The sequence below is a fragment of the Toxorhynchites rutilus genome, chromosome 2 (genome assembly GCF_029784135.1).
Source record: "Toxorhynchites rutilus septentrionalis strain SRP chromosome 2, ASM2978413v1, whole genome shotgun sequence".
NCBI classification, from domain to species: Eukaryota; Metazoa; Arthropoda; class Insecta; order Diptera; family Culicidae; genus Toxorhynchites; species Toxorhynchites rutilus.
The window spans coordinates 304,895,311-304,912,917 of NC_073745.1; the positions used below are offsets into that span (position 1 = coordinate 304,895,311).

The 17,607-nt window shown below is 36.7% G+C and overlaps 1 protein-coding gene across 28 annotated transcripts in view; it reads left to right on the forward strand.

Moving 5' to 3' along the window:
* The window catches only part of LOC129769127 (potassium channel subfamily T member 2), a 569,383-nt gene that overhangs the window by 508,395 nt on the left and 43,381 nt on the right, over nt 1-17,607 (forward strand). For 17 of the 28 annotated variants that reach the window (XR_008741821.1, XM_055771198.1, XM_055771174.1 and 14 more), the window contains 6 exons: nt 7,210-7,350; nt 16,058-16,163; nt 16,232-16,447; nt 16,517-16,680; nt 16,756-17,128; nt 17,193-17,405. Coding sequence is in view for 27 of the 28 variants with exons in the window: in XM_055771198.1 (XP_055627173.1) it covers nt 7,210-7,350; nt 16,058-16,163; nt 16,232-16,447; nt 16,517-16,680; nt 16,756-17,128; nt 17,193-17,405 (1,213 nt within the window). In the remaining variant the exon portion in view is untranslated. The remainder of the gene's footprint in view (nt 1-7,209; nt 7,351-16,057; nt 16,164-16,231; nt 16,448-16,516; nt 16,681-16,755; nt 17,129-17,192; nt 17,406-17,607) is intronic. The other 11 variants (XM_055771188.1, XM_055771194.1, XM_055771195.1 and 8 more) reach the window with 5 other exon arrangements.

Sequence of the window (17,607 nt, forward strand, 5' to 3'; positions counted from 1 at the left end):
TGCAAATGATTTTCCTTAAATCAAAAAATTTAATACATGTTCAGAAAGCATTGGGAAAATACATCAGTAACTTCGGAGTGCCTAAACAAATCATAACGGACCATGAAACTACTTTTAGGTCTATCCAACTTAAAGATTTTCTCGCTCAATTAGGAACACTAATAGATTACGCAGCATCATCTGAGTCTAACGGACAAATTGAACGTGCACACTCAACTATTATAGAAATCTTTAACACCAATAAACATAAATTCAGAACCATGGGAACTAAATCAATTGTCAAGTTATCTGTAGCATTGTACAATAATACTGTGCACTCTTCCACTCAATACACACCAAACGAGATTCTTTTTAACCAAAATAATATTGTCAACCCAGAAGAAATTTTAAGGGATGCACAAGAATTGTTCATCAAAGCTAAAGTAAATATGGAGAAGTCACAGAAACATGTTATTAACCAGAATGTAAAGAAAGAAGATCCACCCAATATAAACGAAGGGCAAGAAGTTTTCGTCACACCAAATATTCGAACCAAAAAACAAGCAAGAGCAAACAAAACCAACGCCAATGCGGTAACAGACCACACATTTAAAAACAACAATGGAGTGAAACGACATAAAAATAAAATCAAAAGACCGAAGAAATTATAATGTAACTTTTATCTCATTATGTATTACAGATGCTCCTCTCATACATAGGAATCATAGGAATCATCGTACTCTCGAAAACCTCATGTCAAGAACTCACAATTAGAAATCTCCATAAAGATCTCATCTTGATGCACAAGATAAACCCTTGTAAGATCCAGACAGGGAACATTAGGATTGTCCATCCAATTAATTTAACAGATCTAGAGATTACAATCAATCAACTTACGAACCTAGTATACCACAAACAAAAACAGAACAATGTACTTAACCAAATTAGCAAACACAAAATACGCGAATTGTACTCTAATTTTCTACTCATTAAACCAACGACGCATAAGAGAACAAGGAGATGGGACATCATCGGTACAACATGGAAATGGATAGCCGGGAGCCCGGACGCCCAAGACCTACGAATAATCGACAGAAGCTTGAACCAATTAGTCGAAGAGAACAACCACCAAATCAAAATCAACGAACAAATTGGCAATAGCATTTCGGAACTAACATCCGCCATCAATGAAATAATCGAAAAACAACACATCAATCAAATCATTCTTGATGATATCGACATAATCACAACTATTCTAAATATCGACACCCTCAACAAAATCCTCATCAACATTCAAGAAGCGATACTTTTTTCAAAAATGCGCGTTACGAATAGTAAAATATTATCTAGCAAAGAAATGTACTTGATTAAAACTATCCTTAACAACCAAGGAGTACAGACGGAGATTCCAGAAGAAACACTTAACCTTGTGACTCCAAAGATAGCAACCAGTGAGAACACTCTGCTCTACATTCTGCATGTCCCAGAATTAGAACCACAAGAATCTACAGTTATCCGTATATACCCGTTGAATCAGAACGACACCGTCATAAAAGATTACCCTCAATTCGTAATAAAGCAAGGCAGACAACTTCTAACTACATCAAAACCAGAAAACTACGTACAATTAAACACGTACACAAGAGAGTTCAAAGACTCTTGTATTTACCCACTCATCATGGGCAACGAACCACACTGCCTCATGGAAAAGAATGAAAGAACCTCAGCAAAACTGATAACCAATAACAAAGTTTTAATCACTAACGCGAATAATTATGAATTGCATTCAGATTGCGGACCAAGTAACAGGCTACTTTCTGGAAATTTTGTAATATCCTTCTCGAATTATACAATCACCTACATGGGACACAATTTTACATCGAAGGAGAAAATTAGCGAAACTGAAACAATCCAAGGAGCTCTCCATGAACTTTTCATCAACAAACAAACCATAAGAAAACATGACGTTGCAAAAATAGAAGAAGTAGCGCTTTCAAACAGGAAACATTTGGATGAAGTATCCTTACAACAAGAAACCGACCAAAAATGGAAATGGACTCTAGTAGGAGGAACATCTCTATCTTCAACTCTTTTAATAATCATCTTGGTATTGATCTATTATCATATAAAATCCATCCAGCAAAGACAGTACCGAAAACATAAACACCACAAGAAGAACGTATCATCAAGTACCCAAAATGACCACCCAAGTGCCGAGGACGACACTTTTTCACCCCCCCCGATGAATTACGTGACCAGAAGGACCTCGATCAGCACATTCCTAATATCGGACGATCGAGGTCAGCCAATAGCCAGCCAGGAGACGATTCCAGCCGCATCAGCAAATCTACACAATAAATACAACAGCAGAACCTTCACCCGTGTTCAGTTTCAGTTCTATTATATCCTGTATCGGTGTCGCGCGTCGTTCGTCGTTTTAAATAAAGTGAAAAATAAATTATATCTTTTTTTAAAATCTCAAACACGCCGTCCCAAACAAGATTATATATATATATATATATATATATATATATATATATATATATATATATATATATATATATATATATACATATAGAAGAGAAGCGAAATAACCATACGAATTATATTGTATCAACATGGATGTTACAATTTCGGACAATTTACAAGAACGGACCGTCCGATTTGAACCGTCTTTTTTTGTGTTCGTCTCCGCCCTTCATCCTGTCATTTAGGTAATGGTTCTCAGAAAACCTTAAAAAACGCAGACCTATATCCTCATGTAGAATAATTCGAACTGATTTCGATTTTCAAAGATTTCGGGCCTTAATCCCGAATACACTCCACGGTGAAAACGAAATTATGTGTATTCGCGATGACAATGCACAATGGTCCATATAACTTTCTTATCTTTATAGATAGAGGTAAATATAGTTCGACAAAATTGTGGTCCCAGTTATTTGGAACATCTTTGTAGAACAAAGTTTTTTTTCTATCTCTTGAAATAACCGATATAGCGCCATTTTTCTAAGTTGCGTTAGGGTCACCATGAAAAAAACTGTTTTTTTGCTTTAACTTTCATATCTCAAATTCTACATACAAACTGTCTTTGAAAGACTTTTAGAGCATACTAATACAAACATTTTTCGGTGGCGAACTTGGCAATATCTCAACTTCACTAGAAATTATTGATATTTCTTCTAAAAAAATACGCTTTCTCCAATTGCTTATCATTCTTTCTGGGGCAAACATAAAAAAAGTTTTTTTAAAATTTGGGAATTTGAAAGAACAAATTCCACTCTATATAATATGTGATTTTCAAAGATATGTCATTTTTTGTATTTGAGTAAATTAAAATTGAGCAGGATTAAGATGTTGACGAATTCTGCATCGCAAAATGTTGGTATTGATGAGCTCTAAAAGTCGTACGAAGACAATTTTGATGTAGAATTTTAAATATGAAAGTTAGAGTAAAAAACCGGTTTTTTAATGGTTGCCCTAATGCAACTGAGGTAAAAAACAACTTTGTGGGAGATATTTATTCCTTAGACAAAAGCTGTCTTCGACAAAGTTGTTACATACGATAGAGCGCTCATTTTCATGTTATCAAAAATAGGTTGACCAAAATTTTCGATCAAATAGAAAACCTAACTTTCTTATCATTATAGATAGAGATAAACATAGTTCGACAATGTTATAGCCTCAATTATTTTTATATCTTTTAATATAATCGATTTAGTGCTTGTTTCCTATGTTGCATTCGAAAAGCGGGTTTAGTTGCTCTAACTTTTATGTTTCAAATTCTACATCAAAACTGTCTTCGTACGACTTTTAGAGATTATGAAGACCAATATTTTGCGGTGCAGAACTTGTCAATATCTTAATCCTACTAAAAGTTATTAATGGTTTTTTATCCAAAAACTCACGATTTGAATTTTAATTTACTCAAACACGAAAAATAACGTAGTTTTGAAAATCACACATAATGTAGATTGAACTATGCTCTTTCAAACGAAGTCAATAAACTTTGTTTATGTTTGCCCCAGAGAGAATGACAAACAATTGAAGAGAGCGTATTTTTTTGGGAAGAAATATTAATATCTTTGAGTGAAGTTGAGATATTGACAAGTTCTGCATCTCAAAACATTTGTAATATATTAGTAATATTAATAAGTAATAATATTAGTAAGCTCTAAAATTCTTTTGAAGACAGTTTGTATGTAGAATTTGGAATATAAAAGTTAGAACACAAAACAGCTTTTTTCATGATGACCCTAACTCAATATAGAAAAACGGCGTTATATCAGTTATTTTAAGAGATAGAAAAAAAAACTTTGTTCTATAAAGACGTTTCAAATAACTGGGACTACAATATTGTCCAACTATGTTTACCTCTATCTATAAATATAAGAAAGTAAGATTTTTTATTTCATGGACAATTTTGGTCACCCTATTTTCAATAACATAACAACGAGCGCTCTATCATGAGTTACAACTTTTTCGAATACAGTTTTTGTCTAGAGAATAACTGTCGAGCTCTAAATGCTAATTTCCACTTAGATGCATCTCCTGGACCATTGTGCAATGGTACGGTGTCGACATCTGGATACTCAATTAGCTTTTAACTAGGCATGCTACTCTCTATCAGATTAGTTGATCCGAAATCAGTTCTAAATTGCTAAAAATTTAATGAAATTTTATACCTGGAGTTACTTAGAACTTGAAGCACGTTTTTCTCACCCTAACTGAATCAATTTTTTTATAAAATGTCCGATCTAGATCTCATTATAATATGAAATTATCCTCAGATACAATTTTTGTAAGAGATTATTTTTTATTGAACACTAATTCGATACGGGGAAGTTAATTTTCATTCATAATTTCTCGTAACTCGTAAAACGAAGCTCATTGACGTGCCACTCATTTCGTTCTCAACGTTAAGTGTATACGGGAAAAAGGCTCCTCGCCTCCTGGTATTTCGGGATCGGCAATAGACCGGCAATCAACGGTTAAAACACCATCGTTGAATTCTATTTTGGTTTTTATTTCATCTGGAAAAATAAGTCATGACAGAATAGCCACACAATAAATCCCTTCGCTCCCTTCAAGAAGAATTAGTCACAGTCCACTGTTCCTTCAATTGCATATTACGGCTGGAGTCACTACACTCTGCGATGGCTGCGACGGGTAATTAATTAACTTTATCCAATTAGGTCCTACACCGAGAGAACAATTTGGACAGAACACACCAAAAGTCTGAATGAATGCCGGGTTGTTTCCCAGGCAATAGAACGATCCATTAGCGCTCCGAGTGACAGACACTGAAATTTATATTGCCCGCCTAATGTTTGAAATCTTGACGTAAGAAATCTCGACCATGTTCTGGTACATAACCTCCGCAAAATCACATGGCAAACTTATTCATTTCCCTTTCAGTATTTTATGATATGCTGGTTCTAATATTTGATTGCACACGTCGTTCACATCAATAACTTCATTATAATCCTGATCCATCATTAGGCTCAAGCTAGGTGCAGTATCTTCCTGACGGACGAAGAGGGATTCTCTAGATCAGATCCCAATAGATTTACTCTATAAATAAATACCGGTCGCTTACTTGGCACAATGAGCCCGGATCGTCTCACCCATTTTTGTCGTATCACCGCCCATCGCACTTTGTGGAACGTCACACGCTGGGACTTTTGTCGATGACGGACGAAAGTACAATTTGTAAACCTACACACACACACACCACACACACACATGTACAAAGACTACACCGGCAAAGTGCAACTTCACTCCGTCCCTTTGGACCGGCTCGGGGCGGACTGATTGCCTTTGTTTTATGCTATCAATTAAGGGGAAGACTCGTGATAATAGCGTAGCATATTTGTTGTCCTACTAACTGCCGGTCGGTGTCGTTGTCATCATACTCCTCCTCCTCCTCCTCCGCCTCATCCAGAAAACTAGATTAGATGTGGAGTATGTTGCTTCTCGGGGCGATTCCACTAATGGTACACGCGAGACCAGCAGCAGCACCGAGCACCCGGGGACAAGCACGTGAAAATGTTGTGACGGCACAACTGGAAGTGCTGTGACGTTTTTATTGTTAAGCGAATCGATTTTCATAGCCTGCGGAGAACAAACGGGTAGCTTTAACGTGGCTTGTCATATGGGATATGGGCCCCTCACAAATGCCAAATCGTATCATTGTACAATATAACCGGTGCACACCCGCTCAAAACGGGCACCATATCATAAAAAATTTGACAGCTATCCAGAATGCTATGTTTCATTACCATATGATCATTTTTAGGTAAAACTACGATCAACAGTAACAGTAAAATATTAAAGATTTTGAACGCTTGTAACAATTGGTGGAAATGTTCACTTCACGAGTATACTCGTGAGTACATAGCCTCTTGATTGACATTCGCCACAATCTCGAGTTTGTTTATTTGATCAGGACTTCCATCGATAGTTGGTGGACAAATTTCAATCAATTCGCAATTATGAAATGTATTTTCACTCAAAAAAAATAGTTATAAGCAAACCAATCGAGGGAAATAATATATAGTCCTACATCAACAATGCGGTCATTTTTTTGGCACAGCCTAAGCCTTTCTAACAATAAATTTTGAATAAAAGCTTTACTGCTAAAATTTTACTAACATTCTCAAAAGTTATATAGTCCGATTTATACCTTATAAGCCTTTCTAAAATTCCGAGTTTTACAATAATTCGCATTATGCTATGCACTATTTCACGATTACCGGTATCTATGCTTAATTTTACCCTGTTCTAAATTTACATCATCCTCACATCCTATGCACTCAAGCATCCATCATCCCCTCGAATCATATGAAATGAAGTCACGAGGTGGATCCACCCTATAGCCTAGCAAACCCTACTAATAAATCTGTTTCTGTTTAGGACCAACTAGGTGAAAGTTGCATCTTTGCATCCCGATGTACAGTATGATAAAATCAACACGTTACATTCGAATATATAAGCCCGTAGATTTAGCTCGAACGATAAACTTCCCTCACGTAATCTTCATTTTCATTTGTAATCAATAGTATTTATTCTTCCAACCATCCATCATGCAACCATCCCAAACCCGAATGATTTTCTTTTTGTATGTTTTCTAATTCTCTTCCCCTCCAAAACTCAAACCCATCCTCACCACAACGGACCCGAAAAAAAAACACTCCACCACTTTATCACTTCTTCACTTCACTCTATCTCTAGCGTCGGAAGCGTCGATTTTTCCCTCCTGCAAACGGTTTCGCTCGTCATGAGCTCATCCGGCGAATCGAAATGTTGTAGTTCGTCATCCGATAGCAAAGATTCAACTCATACACCCCCTGCATGGCGTACCGATTATTCCCGGTAAGTGTTTACTCTTGTTTTCTCTCTTATTCTTTCTCTGCCCTCACCGTCACCGTCAAAACAACGTTTTTTGTTTTTTTTTCTGTTTTTTTTTGTTTGTTTGCGCGTTTGTGCGTTGTTCGTTGCCGTTCCCGCAAGAGTGGGCGGGAAAGCAGTGCAATCAATAAAATTCAAGCTTTGTAGTGAAGTGAGTTCGAAAGTTCTTGTTCCTTGTTCCATTCCATTTTCCAGCGAATGTTTGTGTGTCTTTTTGAAAGTTGTTTGCTTGCTACCCCTCGTGAAACATAAATTGAAAAGTTGACCCACGGTGAGCCAGAATGGTCGACCGAGATCTAAATGACGCTTTTTGCTAGTTTTTGTTTGTTCACAGTAGAAGTTGCTTTTCCGCGCTACATCGAATCATATTCTTGTCTAACGAGTTGTTGGGAAAACTGTGATGAATACATTTTGTCTGGTTCATTTACATTTACTTACTAGTGACATCTTAATCAATAGAGCATAAGGCATATAGAGAAATTAATCGGGCCAAAAGGGTTATCTTTGGGAAACTTGAAATGATATCCGAAAAATCCTCTAAAACCCATCGAACCGGCAAGATATTTTGTTATTCAACGCGCGAATTTTCAAAAGTACAATAGAACCCCGATTATCATCGAAATAATCTTACAACGTCACCGGATAACTTTTCGCGGATAACGCAATAGAGGGTCAAAATGAAGTACCAACGCAAAAAAAAAGAATGTCTCAGCGTGTTTTAATCATACAGAAATCATTAAACTATATAACTGCATGGTTGTGTATACCAGAGGATAGGCAATGTGATATCGGATAGCTCTATAGAATTACTATAAGTAGGATTACTATAGAATTACTATAGAACTCGCTTCAGCGGGTAATCCGCACCGCGGACAATCAGGTATCTACTGTATTCGTAAAAGTATTTGAAGTATTTATATTCTAGGGTTACCTTCGGGCAACCTGAAAAGGCAACCGACAGATTTCCTAAAAACAGTCTAACCGGTCCTGATGACTACAAGGGGTCTTCGCCTCTTCTTTCCTCTTCGCCAAGAAACATATTGACATAAATTTTCATCTACATCGTAAAGTCGAACAATACAGCGCGAAACAGAATGTGCGACAATTTAGAGCACAACGAAAACGATCGACCGATTTTTTTACCGACGCATCAATTCAGGTGAAATGATTATAAAAAGAACCTGTCGCACAAAACGATAGATGGATGCAGAAGTGATAGCTTCTCTTTTCTCTTGACGCATATTCTATAATCTAAATAATTCCATGTGCTATTGTAATGCAATAAAGCTCAAGTCATTCAAAAATCGCGAGATCGTTGACATTAGCTCAATCGACCGTATGCAGTGTGGCTCGCAAACATTTTCGTGAGTGGCATACTTTCGAACGGCGAACGGATCATATCAAGTGTCGTGGTGGAACTGTGGATCGGAAGCTGCATTTGAGTGTGAATGTGCGTATGAGCGACACCGGGACTGAAATTCAATAGATAGCAATGTTATTTTTTGCACGGTCACTGAGTTATCTTTTGTTTTGTTGTTGTCTTGTCGTTTACATTATTTTGTTATTTTTAGTGCTGTGAAAATGCGTATTGGGATTTGCAGTATTTACGCATGAATACCATCGGAACGTCACTCATAGTTCAAAGCAAAAACTATCCGGGCAAACGCAATACACCAGGGAAAAGTATGCCGACCAAATTAAACGATCGTCTCCTATGTTTTTAACTAACCGGGCAATCGTTGGAACATAGGTTTGCTTGCGAAAGACCGCCGCTTCCGACGGTGGGTCGGCGGTCGACTCGGATTGCGTCACCTTGGAGCCGCCTCGGTTCCTTATTCTCCTTAGTTGGAGACTTCGTCACCATTGCATTGACCCTAGACCAATTTTCTTTACGAAAAAAATAATTCATAGTAAAAAATGCGCTCCGGTGGCGTTCATGCGCAAATACGCATTCTCGTAACGCTAATAAATAATAAAACACTACAAATAATAAGACAACAACAATACAAAAGACAACCGGGTGCACATGCGAACAATAAAATTGCAATTTATTGAATTTCGGCTCCGATGACGCCAAAGCCAAAGTACCGACAGAAGGATTCATCTGCGAGAAGGATTTCGATCTTTTTGGACCAGTAAGCATCCAAACAGGACACTGGAGCAGAATCTAGCGGCTAAAAGACGTTGACCGAAAGTTGTACAATAAGTTTATTACGAAGTACGAAGGGTGCATCCTCATGGACGACGAAACGTAGGTGAAGATGGATTATGGGGAGCTTCCCGGACAAATGTTTTATAAACACAGTGGCGAAAAATTCGCTTGTTTTAAAAAACTTTAAAACAAAATTTCACTGATCAGAGCTGGCATTTTAGCTGGTGGAATTTGGATTGGATTCAGTATTATGAATACCAAGCAACTTGTTTCTCACATGTATGGCTCGCAGCAGTTTTCGACGAGGAAGCAAACATGTTCTGGGAGGATAGAATATTAAGCTGTGTGAAAGATGGCGAAAAATTGTGAATCAGAACTATGGATATAAAATTTAATTATAATGCTTTGATCGAAAATGATGTTTTTGTTTTCCCAAAAATCGACATTAACTTTCCGGACAACCCAATATGAGCTATCCTGATTTATCCTGATTTTTATTTTCATTCTTCCTGATTTTTTCGTTTGGTTAGAAACTGCACTACCAAAATCGCGGTGTGCGCGAGCGCATTGTCATGAAGAAAAAACCATTCTCCAGATCGGTACTGCTCGGGCCGCACGCGCCGTATCCGCTCCAATAATCTTTCCAGGACACTTTTGTAGAAGACCGCATTCACTGTTTGCCCTGGAGGCACAAAATTTAATGGCGGCTCTCTGTTCCATAATTTAAATTGTGGCGCGACAAAAAATCACTGCGTTACTATTATCAGCAAAAACTACCTACTGAATCGGGATAGCGATTCACGGAAGAAACGGTAGCTGGCCAGAAGTTGGCGGAAAGTAGTTCGCGCGTTGGAGCAGAGATAGCGCCACTTCCCGATTTTAGCGCGCGGTAGTCCCGGAACTTTTTGAATGCACTGTGTGAGACCATTATTACAATTTTCATTATCATATCAGTCATTCCACGTCAAACCGATATAGTGGTTCTAGGATGTTCATGAAAAGTGTTGGTTTTGTTCCTTTTCGCAAGATTCCATTTCCATTTTAGGGTGGTTCGAAAAATCAACTTTTTCCCCCTCTTCCAAAAATTACATTTTTCAAAAACTCATAACATTTGAAGTACAGTAGAACCTCGATTATCCACGAGCGGATGATCCGCGATGCAGATTATCCGCGAATATGGGATCCCTAGTAATTCTATTAGCCTTCCCGAAATTTGTCGGTGGGTAATAGAGTCTTGCTTTTTTGTTTTGGTCTTGGCTTTCACATTATCTGATCACTGATGTACACGACCTTACAGATTGATAGATCAATAATTTCTGTATTGATGAAACATAGTTTTCATGCTATAATATTTTTTTTCATGTTTGTACCTCATTTTTAGTCCAATATTGCGTTATCCGCGATTTTCGTTATACGCGATTACCTGGCCCGACTATTTCGTGGATAATCGGGGTTCTACTGTACTTAATCGATACAGATGGTCGACATATCAAATTAAAGCCAGTTAACTGTTCTTTTTTGAAAAAATATTAAATAAAAATATCCTAAAAATTTGGATTTTGTTTTCGTTATTATTGATTGTATTAATTTTTCATAGTTTACTCGGTTGAAGATAGAGGACACAATATTTTTTATATTTTTTCACATCTAAAAATGAAGGAGGTTTTTTTTTTGTTTTTGAAATATGATTCTTCAAAGTTAATCAGTGGTCCGAAGAATCATATTTTGTGATAAGGAATAGAACCACCACTTTCCACGGAAATCTGAGAATTATTATATCGGTTTGTCATGCAATGGCTGCTAAGAAATATAAGATCGGTTAATCAATTCAAGATTCTTTTTTTTTTTAAACGAGTAAAAAAGGATTTTCCAAACCACATTCAGGATGTTAGATTTCGTAGACTTTCATTCACTACTCTAGAGTGCAGTGAATTGGTTTCACCGATGATGGTAATAGTCAAGGACAGTGGCGTTTGTGTATGGACAAGTGACAGGAAAACAGTTTTTTTTATGAAACGCACTCACTATCGATAACCGAAGGAGAGATATTCATTTTTTTTTGTCAAGCTAAATAGGAGTTATTCAAATACTTGTAAAAAGTAAGAACTTTTCTTATCCTTAGGAACTAGGTTGAAGCATTTATCCAAGAAAAAAACGAAAATAATTTTGTTATAAATGGAGTTTGGAATAACAGAAAGTTTTATGAAGCTGTATCCCGTGAAAGTCGGCATTTTGGCCCAAAAATTTTCAAGGGTTTTGGAATCTTTTGTTTTTGATTTTGTTAGTACCGTCGATGGGGGTGAAAATGGGTTATGGGGGTGAAATTGGGTCAAAAATGGAGATAGTTACTATTAGTAATGTCTTGACAAATATTGCAAAAAATATATTTTGAAAGCTGTGAGCTGTTTTATAGAAGACATATTTCCACAACTTCCAAAGCATAATACTTAACTGTAGTACAAATAGTTATTATTTAATATTTCATCAAAGTTTGACGTGTAAAAAGTCATCAAACAATACCTCAGAAAAATCTCATGCCCAGCATTATACAAAACTACTAAAATTGTAGATATTGGATAGAATGATTCTTTAAAGTCTTGCAATATGAGTCATTACTTATTTTGAACATCAATTTTTTTTCCATTCGGATTTCAATATTTTCGAAATAATCTCTTATTTACACTGAGTAGGGTTGAGAATGGGTCAATCACAAACTTGAATTCCATGCCAAACCGAAATAGTAATTTTCATGAAAATTATAAATCATCGTAAAATATTAGACCTGTATTTTTCATTTATTTTTTTATCAAGGTGGCCATTTTCATTTTATGATGGTCCGTAAAATCAACTTTTCCACCTTTTTTTCAAAAATGACCCTTTAAAATAATTCAAAACTTTTGAACTATTGGACCGATTTAGATGATCGATGTATCAAATTAAAGCCAATTTTGTTTGAAAAACATTACACTAGAAAAAAAACAGATTTTGTTTTCGTAATTATTGATTGTAATTGCTTTTCATAGCTTACATGATTTCGGAACTAAGATCACCATATTTTTCCTGGAAAGCTGAGTTTTTTTTACATAACATATCCGAATATCAGAGAGGTGTTTTTTTTCGTTTTCGAGTGATTTTGCAAAGTTATTATGTTTTCAGTTTTCGTTCAATATTCCTATGCGACTAGAATCCAATTTTTATGCATATATGGTGTTTCTTGTAGCTTCAAATTGGTATGTGGATCATCTGAATCAGCCCGGTAGTTTACAAGTTATGAATTAAAAAATATCAAAAAATATAGCCCCCTTGGTCCCGAGACAATGTAAACTATAAAAAAATACAATCAATAATTACAAGACCAAAATCCAAAATTTCTGCAAGTATAATATCTTTCGAAAATATAAAATAGCTAATTGGCTTTAATTTGATATGTCGATCATGTGAATCGGTGCACTAGCTCAAAAGGTATGAGTTTTTGAAAAAAAGTATTTTTTGGAAAAATGAAAAAAATGATCTTTCGGACCACCCTATAATGGAAATGGTCACCCATTTAATTTTATATGTGGATCATCCGAATCGGTACAGTAGTTCAAAAGTTATGAATTTAAAAAAAGTCATTTTTGAAAAAAGGAGAAAAAATAATTTTTTGGCAACCCTAAAATGGAAATGATCACCCTAATGATAAAAAATACGGGTCTTATGTTTTGCGATAAAGAACAAAACTACCACTTTTCACGAAAATCTGAGAACCACTACATCGGTTTGACATGGAATGGCTGTACATATATAAACATTTTCATCGCACTTCTAGGTGGATTGACACTATTTTCGACAATTAAATGTTGTAAGACAAAACATGTCACATGTTGGTAAATTATCTTGAAATTATTGAGAATTTTTTTTCTAAACACAATTCCTAATAGAAAGTAATATTCACTACATTGACCCATTGTCACACTCTATAAGAGGTAGTTCAGTGGAAAATATATATTATTCAACATTTCTTTGAACAGTTACGAGTGTTCATCATTAGAGAACATGAGCAAATGTAGATTTTTACAGTCAAGTCAAGATTTGCTTGAATATGAGTTCAAGTAGACTGTACGTATCGTATTTTCTTCCGTGATGGAACATTGAAATCGCACAAAAAACCCGCTGATAGCGCTTGGAAGTAGCAATATGCTCTCATTGCTAGTTCTAGTGATTCAAACTATGATTGGGTGATCTTGGATCAATATTTAGGGGATCGTCCTTTTTCTTTCCGATTTCCGATTTTTTGATCAATTTTTTGTACTCGAAAAATCGCGAAAATTGGTCTTTTATTTTCGAATTTTTTTTTTTTTGTAAATTTGTTTTGCAGTGAACATTAATTTCAATCTCAACAAAAAAAACACCTGACAAATTTAATAAACATTGGATCTCTTTCAATGTTGTCAAATTAGTGATCGTAAATTTAGGAGAAGCAGTTTTGTAATTTTGGCCATTACAAAACAAATAATCACAAGTTATATTAACACCATCACATTTACTATGCTGGCCGTGAATATTGTCACTAAATTGGGCGGTTTATTAAAGAAAATTAAATAATATGATTGGTTCATTTAAAAGAAAAATGTATACATATTGTATTCATATAAATTCAACATAAATCGGTTCAGTAGAACTTCAGATATCGTGTACGCCAGTTTGAAAAAAAAATAGTTTCGAAAAAAATGCATTTGAAATTAATTGTTATGGCCGTACTAGATTCGATACCGTATCACTAAAATGGCTATAACTCGTTAATAATAGGATTTTGGAGAAGTCCTTTCTAGGGTATATTCGTGAACACCTAAACCTCAGAAATATGAAGAATTAATTTTTTTTTCAAATTTCTAGACTAGAATATTGACTTAAACAGATTAAGATATGGTGTTCGAAAGAATTCTAATTTTAAAAACTTATATTATTCGATTAATGATTTTTGAAAAAAAGGTCAACGATTTTGTACACTTATAAAAAAATAAGCCGCCATTACAATTGGTCATATAATAATGAAAATTGTTATTTTGTGTAGTTTCCACCTCATGGTCAAAGTTTAGAAAAATCGGAGGTCCGAACCAGTGCCACAGATTATCAAAATTTATTCACGAATGAAGGAATCAGATTTTTTCCAGTATCGGATGAATTCTCTTCTGTTGAAACTCAACACCATATCTGCCATAATGAGTATAAAACAAGAGTCGAGACGCGTGAACTTTGTCTGGTATATTGATCGAAAACAGCATGAACGAATTTCGAAAAGCCTACATTCAGGCACTTTCATTAATGTCAATAAATTTAGGTGATTATCACGTACGTTAAGTTGATCTTCATCGCTTGCAGTGAATTTTTATTGAAAACGTGTCACCCATTGCACATATAAATGGTGGTGTATGCCATTTCCGAGCAATCGTAAGTAGATTTATAAAACGTAGCAAGAGTTGTTCTATACATTCCATTGCCGAAGTCGTCATAAACAAGAATTTTGTGTGATGAATTGCCATCCTTTACCATTAATCGATTGCACTCTCAATTGGTGACGTTGAATTTCATGCTCTGATTTTCACTAACACGCAATGATCTTCATTTTCGACCTTACGAATACCATGACGAAAAGAAAGATACAAATGAAAAATGAACTTCATGGCAAGCTGATGTTGATGTTCATTCCACTGGGGTTCTTTGATAGTGTTGTTTCATATTTATCGACTCTCGCTTGAGCAGTAGATTATCAATAGAAGGAGGGCAGAAATTCGCCGAATTTGAATGTCGTGAACGTGAATATTTTCAGCACTGGTCCGAACATCAGCCTGTTAGTTTGACGAAAAATTGTTCAATGTGTATTATGCATACCGGAGTTTTCAACATAACATTTTCGCAGCAATTTGAATTCATTTCATCTGGTTTCTATCTATCCTACATTCATTTGTAATCACAAACAAAGTTAAATAATGTGGTGTTTCACGAAGAATAAAACTGAAACCCAATCATAATAACCAGAATCGAAATGTGACTCATCATTAAATCAATCCCTCTCCTGCATTACATCAACAGCATCAGTGAAAACCCCATCTTATGTGTGTGCAACTTTGCTTCGTATCTAGATCTAGACAAATCCGCCAGACGTGTTCACGCTGTTACATACTTAGAGTTATTTTGTTCTAGGAAGTTAAGAGTAGATTTACCTTGCATCGTTTATAGAATAGTATGTTGTTTCCATGTGTCCAATCTAGGGGAACACATGAATAAATTATTGAAACTCGTAACCATTCCAAATTTATCTAGTTGTAGTTGATCGCTTCGTGACTTACGCTATTTATTTCACACCAGAGAAGCAATGGTGTTCAATGGTGTTTCTATGAGCGCAATGTTGTCAATTGGAGTAATTTGAAGTGTTCAGAAAGTTGCTGAAATTGCGGCGGGATCATGTTTGCTGCAGAATACAACGTCTACCGCGAAGATGAGTGACTCAAGAAAACCGTTTTATTTTTATACTTCCAGGATTGTCAAAGGTTTTCCACCCGTTTCGCCTTTCATCGGGGTCAGCCCGACACTCTGTTTCTTGCTGAAGGAGAAAAAGCCTCTCTGCTGCTTGCAGCTTGCTCAAGTGAGTGATTCTCATGATCCAGCCCTTCATAACATATTACTTATTATATTGCTCGCCGATCAACACAGGTATGTGAACACTGCAGTTACCGGAACGCGAAAGAGTATCAGTGGCAGAATAAAACCATCATTCTGGCCGCCGATTATGCCTCGAATGGGATCTACAACTTCATCATCCCGCTGCGTGCGCACTTCCGCTCCAAAACCTCGCTAAATCCGATCATTCTGCTGCTGGAACGGCGGCCGGATATTGCCTTCTTGGATGCGATCTCCTACTTCCCACTGGTAAGTGTTGATTCGATCTTGTTTGTCTTGGTAGCCATGATTAATGCTTGATTTGTTGTTTGTTTCTAGGTGTATTGGATGCTCGGATCCATCGATTGCTTGGATGATTTGTTGCGCGCTGGGATAACACTCGCCGAAAACGTTGTCGTCGTGAACAAAGAACTGTCGAATTCGGCCGAAGAAGACACTCTCGCGGACTGTAACACGATCGTTGCTGTGCAAACCATGTTCAAGTTGGTTCTCCCATAATCAAGCAAGTCGAGCGTTTGAACGTCACTAATGAATGTTTTTCTTTTCTTCCGGTTTAGATTCTTCCCCAGCATCCGTAGCATAACAGAGCTATCACAAAGTTCGAACATGAGATTCATGCAGTTCCGAGCGCACGACAAATACGCACTGCATCTGAGTAAGATGGAGAAGGTAACTAATCCGCCCACCGAACTAGTGGATTGCGATCGTACCGATTCCGTTAACACTTTTGATGATCTTCAACAGCGAGAAAAGGAGCGTGGATCACATATATCGTACATGTTCCGACTGCCATTCGCCGCCGGAAACGTCTTCAGCGCGTCCATGCTCGATACCCTGCTGTATCAAGCATTCGTCAAGGATTATGTGATCACGTTTGTGAGACTACTGCTGGGCATCGATCAGGCACCCGGCAGTGGATTCCTTACCTCGGTTAGTTTTCTGGAAGATTGAAGAGAATAACACCCCAAAAATTCTACCTTGTTTTCCCCCGCAGATGAAGATCACCAAGGAAGACATGTGGATTCGAACCTACGGTCGGTTGTACCAGAAGCTCTGCTCGACGACGTGCGAAATACCTATTGGGATCTACCGAACGCAGGATACCAGCGGATCTGAGGCCTCACATGTGAGTAACTCACCCATCGCCGAAAAATGGCGTCCATTTGGATCGTTCGGCATAAAACATTGTGTGCGGTTGCGACCAACGGTGAGTCCCACTCCGTCTAACACACCTAGAGTAAACAAACGAAAGGCTTCCAACATAACAACCACTTTTACTAGCCTTTTTCTCATGTTCTCAACTCAATTTATGCCGCAGGCTTCAATATTATTGTTCACTTGTTCACTTTCTCTCTCTCTCTCGTAAATTGGTTTCGTTCGTTTACTATCGGTTACGTATCGTCCTGTAC